The 11,087-nt window shown below is 44.6% G+C and overlaps 2 protein-coding genes across 2 annotated transcripts; both read right to left on the bottom strand.

Moving 5' to 3' along the window:
* Nucleotides 1-503: 503 nt before the first annotated feature.
* Nucleotides 504-3,091, bottom strand: hoxb5a (homeobox B5a). The gene is made up of 2 exons (XM_087809676.1): nt 2,255-3,091; nt 504-1,461 (listed from the first exon to the last, which is right to left on the bottom strand). The coding sequence occupies exons 1-2, from the start codon at nt 2,904-2,906 to the stop codon at nt 1,214-1,216; spliced, it is 900 nt and encodes a 299-aa protein (XP_087665802.1). The 5' UTR covers nt 2,907-3,091; the 3' UTR covers nt 504-1,213.
* A 3,095-nt stretch (nt 3,092-6,186) lies between these two features.
* LOC148065283 (homeobox protein Hox-B6a-like) lies at nt 6,187-8,891 on the bottom strand. The gene is made up of 2 exons (XM_087808776.1): nt 8,214-8,891; nt 6,187-7,203 (listed from the first exon to the last, which is right to left on the bottom strand). The coding sequence occupies exons 1-2, from the start codon at nt 8,707-8,709 to the stop codon at nt 6,923-6,925; spliced, it is 777 nt and encodes a 258-aa protein (XP_087664902.1). The 5' UTR covers nt 8,710-8,891; the 3' UTR covers nt 6,187-6,922.
* Between the last annotated feature and the right edge of the window lie 2,196 nt (nt 8,892-11,087).

Below are 11,087 nucleotides of genomic sequence, written 5' to 3' on the forward strand. Positions count from 1 at the left end.
TACACATATTAGCTACACAGGTTCGGCCCAGAGATCCAGCCCAGCGGTACAGAATCAGAACAGTGGCGCAGCAGCATTAGTAGTAAGTGGAAATGTGTGTTTTGTTGTTGATGGTTGTCAAGCTAAAGTAGCTAAAATCCACCGGATCGACAGCAAAAAGAAAGGAAAGGATGGAAGCCAGTAGAAAGGTGGCCCAACTTTTGACGTGTGTCGTCTGTTGAGCAGGTCATGGTTGTGTTCATCTGGCTTTGTTTGCGTGTGGTTGACATGTAGTTTGCATGGTGATGGACCAGCTCATGATAATAAGCCTGTGTTTTGTTGAAAGTACTACGACTCCAAAATAGTATTTTAGACTAATATAAGGAGGTGTTAAAAGTAACAGTAAAAGTAATAAATCACTTTGAAGTGTCTTGACGATAAATAAAAAATCAAAAGTGATACTGATAGCTTTCTTATATAAGTGGACAGAATGTAGTTCATGGATACACGTTTGGTTTCTCATGAGTAACTTTATTTTTCATTTGGTGATCGTGTGAATACAAATAACAAACTGTAAAGGTCAGACATAACGACAGAAATGTATGAAACACACGCGCGCACACACACACACACACAATGCAGACACATATAGCTAACGTGTCACATAAAAAAATTATATCTTTATGTACATCTTCTTTGGGTCCAATAATTACAACATTACTATACAGATACACGTATAAGAATAACATACACATAATAATACAATATATAGCGACCAGGGCGGCGGAGACTAAAGGCACGATACACACGGATGCCACTGGCAAGTAAATACTTACAATAAGAAGCTCACAATAAGAGCTTTCATGCTTAACATTTAAGTTCAAATACAAAACATTAAAACACACAACGACAAGTCTAGGTAGCAAGGTTGTTAAGTTAGGTAGTATTTTTTTTCTTAATTCTGCTTTCTTTCCACTACAAAATACGAATACTAACACCCTGTGTGTACAGAAGCTTGTACCAAATATTTCCATTGACTCTAAAACACCAACATGCCAGACAACTCAAAGTGCTTTGCTGTGTAACGCGGTTTGTTTTTGCCTCTATTTTGAAATCTGGATTTTTTTCTTCATCAGTCACTCCTTCTTGCTGGCTCTTCAAGTTTCCTCAATGTTTTCGCTGGGATAGAAATAGACCCAACGTGACGGATCCTTCGGGGGTCTCTCCTCCTCGACTATGGCTGGAAGGCACTGCCGGCGCTCGCCATGCTCATCCCCTTCAACTTATTGTCCTTCTTCCACTTCATCCTCCGGTTCTGGAACCAGATCTTGATCTGTCGCTCCGTCAGGCAGAGTGTGTGCGCGATCTCGATCCGCCGCCTCCTCGTGAGGTACCGGTTAAAGTGGAACTCCTTTTCCAGTTCGAGGGTCTGGTACCGGGTGTAGGCCGTCCTGGCCCGCTTTCCATCAGGGCCCGCCATATCTGAGGGGTTTGGAGTAGAGCGTGTCATCGAAACATTAGATATTTTTTTGATTATTATTTATCGTCGTATCGATCTGAGTTGATCAGGAGTAATATCGATTGTTATGAGTTCGGAGTGTATCTAGAGGTTCAGCTACAGGTGTCACTTCGTCAGATTGCGATACACTTATTTCTAAGTATTTTCAGAATCCCCTCCATCAGTTTTCCTTCGCCTCTTTTCTGTTTCTCAATCACTTCGCGCCTCTACTTTCTTTCGCCTGTTTTTTTTTTTTTTTACGAGCCCGTCCTTTGCCTCAACTTGCTAATAAAACCCACACGTAATAAAGCGTTTAAAAGGAGCGCTTCCAAAAGTCTGCCTCGTCTGCTGGGGCTCCTGCTCCCAGAGTCTCTGGCAGATTTATGACGCTTTTGTGGAATTCTCCAAGATAAAAAAAAAAAAGAAAAAAAAAAAGGAGTGAAGTCAGCGGGGGCAACCATTCGGCCACTTTGCATGCTTCAGGGCGTCGTGTTTTTTTTAAACACAGCGTTACTGGACTCAAGATTATAATCCAAGATGGAATAATTCAGAGTCAAATCCGGTTAAAAACGCTCAACACTAATCGATTAGTTTCAGACAGCTGCGATTAAATGTAAGATCAGGGACCCCCCGCTGTGATAATAAAGTAGACCCCGTGTCTAATTCTGTCTTTTAGCTTTTTGTCAAACAAATTGGGATCGTGTACGTCTGAGCAAAAAAACCCTGACGTGTCTCTACAACAAACGGTGAAGTCCAAAAATACAGAAATACATGTACCATGGTTTATGTGTAGCTTTCTCATCCACGGGAATATCTGTGGCGTCTGAGCCTCGCAGCCCGCCGGGGCCCCCGCGTCTGAACCTGCCACGACCCCCTCCTGCTTGTGCGGCGCGGGTTTCCCGTGTCCGGTCCTGACCGACCCCGGGAAGTCCTCTCGCTCCGGCGACTCGTCGTCGTCGTCCAGCTCCGTGAACCTCTGCGCGGAGGACGCGGACGACAGCACCGGGGAGCTGAGATCCCGGTTCCCCGGCGGCGGCGGCGGCTCCGACGACGCGCAGTGAGACGCCAGTTTGATGTCCCCGCAGCTGGGGAGGGAGTCCGCGGCGAGGGAGCAGCTGGACGGCTGACGGAAGCCACGATCTGTCGCGGGTGAGCTGAATCCCCGGGAGTCCCCGATCGCCGATCCGCCGCCGCCGCTGTAGTGTCCTCCGGTGCCGCCGCTGTTCCCCCCTCCGCGCCCGCCGACGGTCAGGTCCATTCCATTGTAGCTGTAGCCATAAGACCCGGGCGCCTGGTGCATGGTGGCGGAGGACGAGTCCCTGAACGTCCCACCGTTCATCGCTCCGCCGCTGGCTCCATAATTCAGCAGCTGATAGTCGGGGCCATTAGGGTAGCGGCCAGAGAACGAGTTTACAAAGTAAGAGCTCATTGAGGTTGTTTCAGATAGTTGCAGGTTTGAGGATGGAGGGCCGCTTGATTTGTTGGATTTTTCGCTGGGTCGTTATAACGCGGGTACTTTCAACGATTTATGACGTATTAGTGAATTATGGCGTTGCACTGTACTCGCTTTTTAGCTTTGTATGCGCCGACCAAATATGGGGGCGGGGTGGTGTGTGTGTGATGGGGGAGGTGATGGGTGAGGTGAGGGAGGAGAGAGACATCCAGGAGGGGAGGGGAGGGCGCGATCACGTGCTTTTGTTGACCAGTCGTAAATTCTCGCCGATGACTCGGGAGAGGTAATTCATGCTCTGGGGTTTCTAATGATGGAGGGATGGGCGGAGGAAAAAATGTCGCTCCCTCCCTCTCTCTCTCTCTCTCTCGCGCTCTCTCTCACCCTCGCGGAGGTGTCGGGCCTGAGCTCAGGGCGCCACCTACTGCACGCAGCATTTGTTGCAGAGAGGAAAAAAAGTCGAGAAAAAGTTGACATAAACAGACCTCGGTGGATGTGTTTACGGAGCTGGTGTCGTGGTTTATGAGGTCAATACCGTCGTAAATTATTTCGTAAATAAAATTCGTAAAATAACATAAATTTACCAGAATAACACATGTTTAAATACACAGTTTAATTATTGATTAAGCAATTTTAAAAAACAATAGAATATAATAATAATATAACACGTAAAAAATATATATATTAAAAAGTAATTGACTTGGAATCAACTTAAAGGCAAACATTTTTGTTACACAAACAAATCTTGAAATTAACTAACCCAATATGACATCAGTTGTGTGACGTCATTTGGTGTTTTGACAACTTAACGACTATGACGACTCCTTTCAAAATGACCTTGATTAATTAAAAAAACAAACGTATTTTATATAATCAAACTATAGAGGGAGAAAGAAGGAGAGAACCAGAGAGAGAGAGAGAGAGAGAGAAATGGGGTGTTGGGGGGGCATACACAGACACACACACACAGACTCAATTTGTATCACTGCACACACAGTGATCTGGATTTCTTCATGTATCCCATGGTTCGGCCCACGCACACATATGCGTGTCAAACACTGCACAATCTCACCCCCCCCCTTCTTCAGACACACACACACACACACACAGACACACACAGACACGCACAATCACGCATACACACATACACCCAAGCCCGGGAATCAACAAATCATAAATCAGCAGATTTCCATCCATTGTGGACGTCAAAGATCAGGTTTAACATTCCTCGTCTACAGATGGAACGCTGCAGGCCTAAAGAAAGAGAAGGGGGGATGACAGGCCGAAAGAAAGAAACAATGCACCATAAAGAAAAGAAAGAAATGACGAAATAAGGAACAATATTATCAGAGTGTGTGTTCTGATAATCAGCTGGGCTACTGGATAAATATGCTAGCGGATGGAAATTCTGCCTGGAAACAACTGGAACCCCTAAAAAAGATATCTTCCCTTTTGGCTCGACTTTCAAAATCAGTACTTCATCAGCGGGCAGTCTGTCTCAAACCAAGGCCTCAGATTGAAGTGCACAAAACCTCAAGTGTACCAGGAGGAGGACGACCATCAAGAGAAAGTGGTCTTCACACACTCCCGGACACACTCGTCTCTTTCATAGCCCACCACGATGAATACCCAAGGATGTTTTAGCAACACAATCCAACACGAGCGGTGTCCAAAACATACCAGCTCATCTGTTGTTGTTTCAGTTTAATGTCCAGAGTTACTGTTTTGAAAGATATTTGATATCAGTTTGAAATATTCTAGAAACTCACCATGCTCTCTGCAGATAATATGAACTATGACTAGATGTTTTCTTAAGAACTATCCGTACAATCGAGGTGACATTTTTAGACGAAATGGTCAAAATGTATACTTTGGAAAAAAGAAGAAGCTGTTGTTACAGTCTTAACAAAGGGGAATATACGTTTTAAAGTTGTTATGTTTGTGTCGTCATTTTAACTTCAGGCATATATTTAGGAGCCACATTTCCTCATGCAGTCAAGTAAAGAAACGTTGGATGGATATCATTTAAATTTGCTCTGAAAAGTTTGAGGTTAGAATACATGAACCATTTTACAACCTCGAAGAGCACCTCTAAAAAATAGCAGCGCAAATTCTCAGCTGCAGGAGCTTTTACACATAAAATGAAGAGAAATATCAAAATAATCCTCGCAGAAATGTCTTTTATTACTGATATCAAAGACACATAATGTGTCTCATGTCCATATGTTGCATGGTAAATTGATTAAATAGCACTTGATGCTATCAGAACAAATTGTGAATGTTACACTTTCATTGTATAATGGTTGCAATATTGTGAATTTAAAGTATAAGAATGCTGTTGCGTTTATGGCCATTCTAACAGTCAGTATTCATCGTATCGATTGAATCAACTTTTAACAACCTACCAACATTTTTGAATATATAGAATGTCAAGCAAATATTTTACGTCTGCTCTTGTGAAAATAAAAAATATGTGTAATACTGAAACATCTACATTTTTTTTGTTTTTATTTATATTTTCCTATACTAGAAAATGTTCCAGCCTCGAAAGTGTGAGAATTGAACCATCAACCCTGCAGGGCCAGAGCCTGAGAGCATATGTGACGAGCTTCTTTTCCAAGTTAACGACCAACACAACGCATGTTTTCTTTCTTGTCACGCTGCACCACGTTATCATGAGGACATCATTTGATGTTAGGGCTGTTTGTGTTTTTCTAGCAGTCACTGAAGTGCATTGATTAGCGGAGCTGATCGGAGGATCCGTCGCACGCAACCCTGGACGCACAAATACAAGTCTATGTATCTGCTCATTTGTACGATTGTTAATAGAAAGAACACACGGTCATCCGAATCCTGCAGTAGTAACGCAGGTCCTTAACTTATCCGAGCTTATCAGAAAACGATTACAAACCAGATTGGAGGCGAGTTTGATGCGTAATGACAATGTGCGCTCACTGGTGTGTGGATGCGCGCTCCCGCACGGGGGAACGCGCCGGTCATACAGAGGACACAGAGAGTTCAAAGGGTCACAGGGACATTGTCCACTTTGTCTGGCTGAAGTATTTGCGCTCGCGCGCATCTGTGCGTGTGTTTGTGTCGGCATAGCTCGAGGACAGGTCAACTTTCGCTCCTCTGACCTGCTCATAAATTAGCAAAGCCCACCACCGGCGGCGCCCGTTTGCTCCCCAAAAAAATAAAAATCTCTAAATGTTCCATTTTAATTTGACGATGCAACTAGAAAATAAATTCAAAGGAACAATTTAAGAATTGCAACATATCAAGGTTTTATTTACACTGCTATACATGTTATTAAACATTTCTCATAGGTAGTATACGTTGATGTGACAGACACGAGCATTGAACAATGTAAAACACTCTTTTAAGGTAGTTTTTCTTCAGCAGGTTAAGTCAAACCCTTAGCGAAGGTGGACTTTAACTGTTTAACTTGCTTTCTGTACACTTTAAATATGACGACTATTGGACAAACGTTCCTATATCTAAAATATATGGGACCTCCCTGCATTCTCCTGTGAATAGAATAGAATAGACACAACACCTTTACGAATTAAGGGGCGAGGGGCAACTGGGGGGGCATCTAAAATTCCAAAACAAGTGCTTTACTGACGGCAATGCAAAAATAAGAAGTAAAAATTAGGTAGTTTACTTGGAATGTAACCAACAGGAAATATTTTATACAGTTGGGTGGCTGGTTATTTATCAATAACTCCCGCCATCGATCTATTATCAATTGAATGCGACTCCAGCCTGATCTATCCTCTTTTATATATTTCCATCGCAGCACTCTTCAAAATATCGTCCTTTTTTTGAAGAAATGTAATCACTTGTTTGAGTGAGAATGTGAAAAAAAAAAGTCTTTCTGAGTTCGCAAAAGTGTCAGTGGGATAGTGTGGCAAGTTTGGGAGAAGGAAAAACCACCGCGGTGGCTCTTTTTTCCCTTTTTCTCACTTTCGTTTACTTTTTTAAAGCTGTAACGTTCACTCCGTCCGTTTTTCCTCCTCTTCCCCGCCGTTCACCGTGGAGGAAGAGGACGAGGAGGAGGAAGATGAGTTGATGATCTTACTCTCCTTCTTCCACTTCATCCGGCGGTTCTGGAACCAGATCTTGATCTGTCGCTCGGTGAGGCAAAGTGCGTGTGCGATCTCGATTCGGCGCCTCCGCGTCAGGTACCGGTTGAAGTGGAACTCTTTTTCTAGCTCCAGGGTCTGGTACCGGGTGTAAGTTTGTCGCCCGCGTCTCCCGGGGGACCCAAAAGTTCCTGAAAGAAACGAAAAAAGTTCATATTTTGTGTTTTCTATTCCTGTATATTATATAACATTTTTATTATTATAAATATATATGTGTATATCATTCTTGTCATTTCTAAAAAAAAAACAAAAAAACACCAAGAATAAAATAAAATAAAATAAAAGTTCCTAAATACAGCGGTCTTTAACAAAAGAAAAATGCAAGATTCAATTGTAATGATTGACAAACACTAACGTGCCATTTTTCTGGCATCTTCGGTTTCATTATCGATCCCAGGAGAAAACCACACACCGCCTATATTTCAACAGTCATTTATAAAATCAGAAATACAGCACCAGCGCCTCCTCGGCCTTCATTTCACTCTATGTGTTTCTGGTTACACCTAATAGTTTGTGACTGCTGCTTAGTGACACAGTAACTCTTAAATTACTCATTAGGTTCTCTCTGACAGGTGACTTCTAACCTCTGGGGTTTTATACCAGCAATATTCGGGATAATATTATTATATGCGACACATTATTTTTACACGAAATATTTTACTTTTCCCCTCGTGCAGAGTCCATTGTTAAATAATATCAATAATATTAATGGGTTTGATAGGAATAATCAGTCTGCGGTGCAAGGTTAACAACACAAACTTCCTTTTGCAGATAACAGTGAAAGACTCGCCATAAATCCAAGTTAAGAGACAATTTGATAAAAGCAGGAGGGACTTTCTTTTTTCAGCGGGATTTTTTTTTTTAACTTAAACGCGTCTCTATCTGTGAGTGTTCTCGGCGACAGCAGCGTGACAGGCTCTTCCTCCTGGAGCTCAGCAGCGAGTCAGCAGGTCATATACAGTAACAGGAGCCGAACCCAAACACACACTTTATGACGGACAATAAACCAAGGAGCACATGACTGACTGACAGCGGATGAAACGGGATCATAAAAACAGCTGAGAGAGTGAAGAGTAAAAACAACTGACAGGGGGAAACAAATGTCACATTTACGAGGCGCGTCATAAAACATGGAACTCACCGTTACACGCGTTCATCCGCTGCATCCACGGGTAGATCGGAGTCGAGTTTTTGTCGTCCAAGGGATCGCCAAAGAGCACCTTCCCACTCAGACCCGCGCACTCCGCCTTGCGGTGCATGCCTTCCTGGCTCAGGGCGAGCTGATGCTCCTCCAGACACGGGTGGTCCTTGTCCCGGTAGAAGCTGCTCGCCGCGTAGTCGCAGGTCGCGCCGGTCCGGTTCCCCGCGTAGGCGGCGGCGCTCGCCGCCTGCTGATAATACGACGATCCCGGGTACGGTTTGTCCTGGTGCACGCCGCCGCTCGCGCCGTAAGCCACGGCCGCGGCGGCAGCCGTGACCGCCGCCGCCCCCTGGTAGTGTCGGAGCGGGTGATCGGCGGCGTAACCCGACGAGTAAAGAGGGATCTGCCCCAGAAACGACTCCGCGGCCGCCGGTCCGCCGCCGCCGGTCCCCGGTATCGTCACCGGGAAAGAGGAGTTGACAAAATAGGAGCTCATGTTGAGGAAGTGAAAGGGAGAAGAAGAGGAGCAGAGGGGAGGAAAAAAGGGTTCTGGAACAAACACAACAACAAGAACCACGATGGGAAAAAAAGAAGGAGGAGTAGAAGACGCGAACGGCTACCGGTTTTTTCCCTCCCGTCCTCCTTTCGTCTGCCTTTCCCGAGCCTGCACTTTATGATTTGTTGTGTTTTATAGCCGACAGTTCAGTCGAAGGACCGCTGCACTTTAGTGATCACAGCCCGGGAGGAGGGGGCGAGGGGGCGAGGGGCTCGGGTGGCGGCGTGCCAGTGTGGGACACTGGGGCAGAGAGAGAGAGAGAGAGAGAGAGAGAGAGAGAGAGAGGGGGGTCTCTATGGAAGTTTGTATGCTGGATAAAACGGGATGGGCTGGGTCGGGTGGGCGAGAGGGGAGAAGGGGGGGGGGGCAGAGAGCAGCTGACATCTTACTGACCAATTGGAAGCTCCCGTGCATGGCATTCGTCCTTTTTCTCCTCCTCAGTTTGTACGAAAAAAAATGGAGGAGGGAGGGAGGAAGGAGGGTGGGGGGGAGGAGAGGTGGTGGTGTGGGGAGGGGGGGTGGGGGGGGTCTTTGTATTTCCCCTCCTCACCGTCTTTCTGACTCTCCTTCAATCTACAACCGTCCGTCGGTTCCCGGTGAGACTGCGTAATCAGACCCGAATCCTTCGCGCGTTAAATTGATTCTCGGTCCCCGCGGCGTGCGCTCCTCCGCGCCATAGATCACACGCGCACGTACGGCGTGAGCGCTCCGTGCCCGAGAGGGAGGGTGGGTGGGGGGTGTGGGGGGGGGGGCTCCAGCGCGCGGCATCGGAGAGGCTCGACGATAATAAAACATGTAGCGCTGTTTGGAAATAATTTTCACACTAAAGTGAATTCGGCGAGTGTAAATAAAAGTCGGGGCCGCGCATCGGACTGCGCGGTCACAAGGGGGGTGGGTGTGAGGGGGGCATCTGTGCTGAAATACGGAGTGCAGTACAATCATGGAGGTGATTGCGTTTCTATTATGTACCACAACTCAGCTCTTTATTGGCCAAAAGCCCCATCAAAGACGAATACATTTTAGTAGACTTTTAAAGCAGGTCTAATCCAGAGAGATTTTTTCTGATCATCTCATTTCATTTTTATCTCTGAGATGTGTTTCTCCATGATGCACACACGAGCCCCGGGCTTGTATATGACACACAGCTCCGTTATATGTTGTTTTATTGGATCAGAAGAAGCGGATCATGTATTACATTATAGTGATAAATATGTATAATTTTCATTGTTCCTTCCTATAGTATATATAAACAGGCCAAGTTAATATAATATTAAGAAAGAGAAATAAATAAAATCAGGTCTCACTCAGTTGTTATTTCCTCGACAAGTTCTGGTCTAGCTGCTCGGCCGAACCGACACTCCGAGACAAAGACTCTATTTTTACTTTTTATTCTGCCTCCCACGCCGGGGCTGTTGAGAGTAACGCGGTCCAGAGAGAAGCGGATAATAACAGATAGCAGGTCTGTCTTTTTTAACTTTCTTTCTTGACCCCTCTGTCCCTCTCTCGGAGGTCCCGTTTCCTATTCTATACGTGGGGACGGGAAGCGGTATCATTGTGTTGGAAGAGGCTGGTTCAATCATTAACATGCTGGGAATATTTTCTGGAACCCAGTCACAGACCTGGAATCCCGAGAGTTCAAATCGCATGGATCGAAAAACACAATTTTGACCTTTATTAACAAAAAAGTATTTTTCCTCTTCCTTTTAAATACTTAATAAATTACAATAATTAAAACAAATTATTATATATGTTGTTAAATTACGTAAATACAAAAGAAAGCAGGCACAACATGTTATGTCAACATAGTGTGTGTAATTGTGTTGTAATGTGACGTCGTTTGAATTAATGCCTTCAGCTGTAACCCGTAATGTGTATGTGTGTGTGTGTGTTTATTTTGTTGCTTTACAGGATGAGAAGGTCAATAAACGACGCATTAAAAAATCGGAGTGGAAGCGTCCTCTCTTTCTAAATCCTGTGAGTGTATTTCTTTTGTCATTTAATCATTTTTACAGCAACGTATGTCAGCTCGCCTTTTTCCCATTGACTTTTATTTATTTCTAACCATTTAAATGTTCATGTAGGACTATAAAATAGCAACGAACAAACTGACCAGTGGGTTTCCAGCCCAACTTTTTACAATTTAATTATTTTATTTTGGATCCAAATTGAGTCAGATGACCATCGTTCACGGGCGTCATTAACACGTTATGAACACCACAGTGTGAACAGTTGCAGAACTTCAGGAATCCCAGGCACTACTGACAATTAAAGCTCAAAGATTCAGACTCGACTTTTATAGTTTTACGACTTTTCGGGGC

Source organism: Callionymus lyra, chromosome 15 (genome assembly GCF_982586985.1).
Source record: "Callionymus lyra chromosome 15, fCalLyr1.hap1.1, whole genome shotgun sequence".
NCBI lineage: Eukaryota > Metazoa > Chordata > Actinopteri > Syngnathiformes > Callionymidae > Callionymus > Callionymus lyra.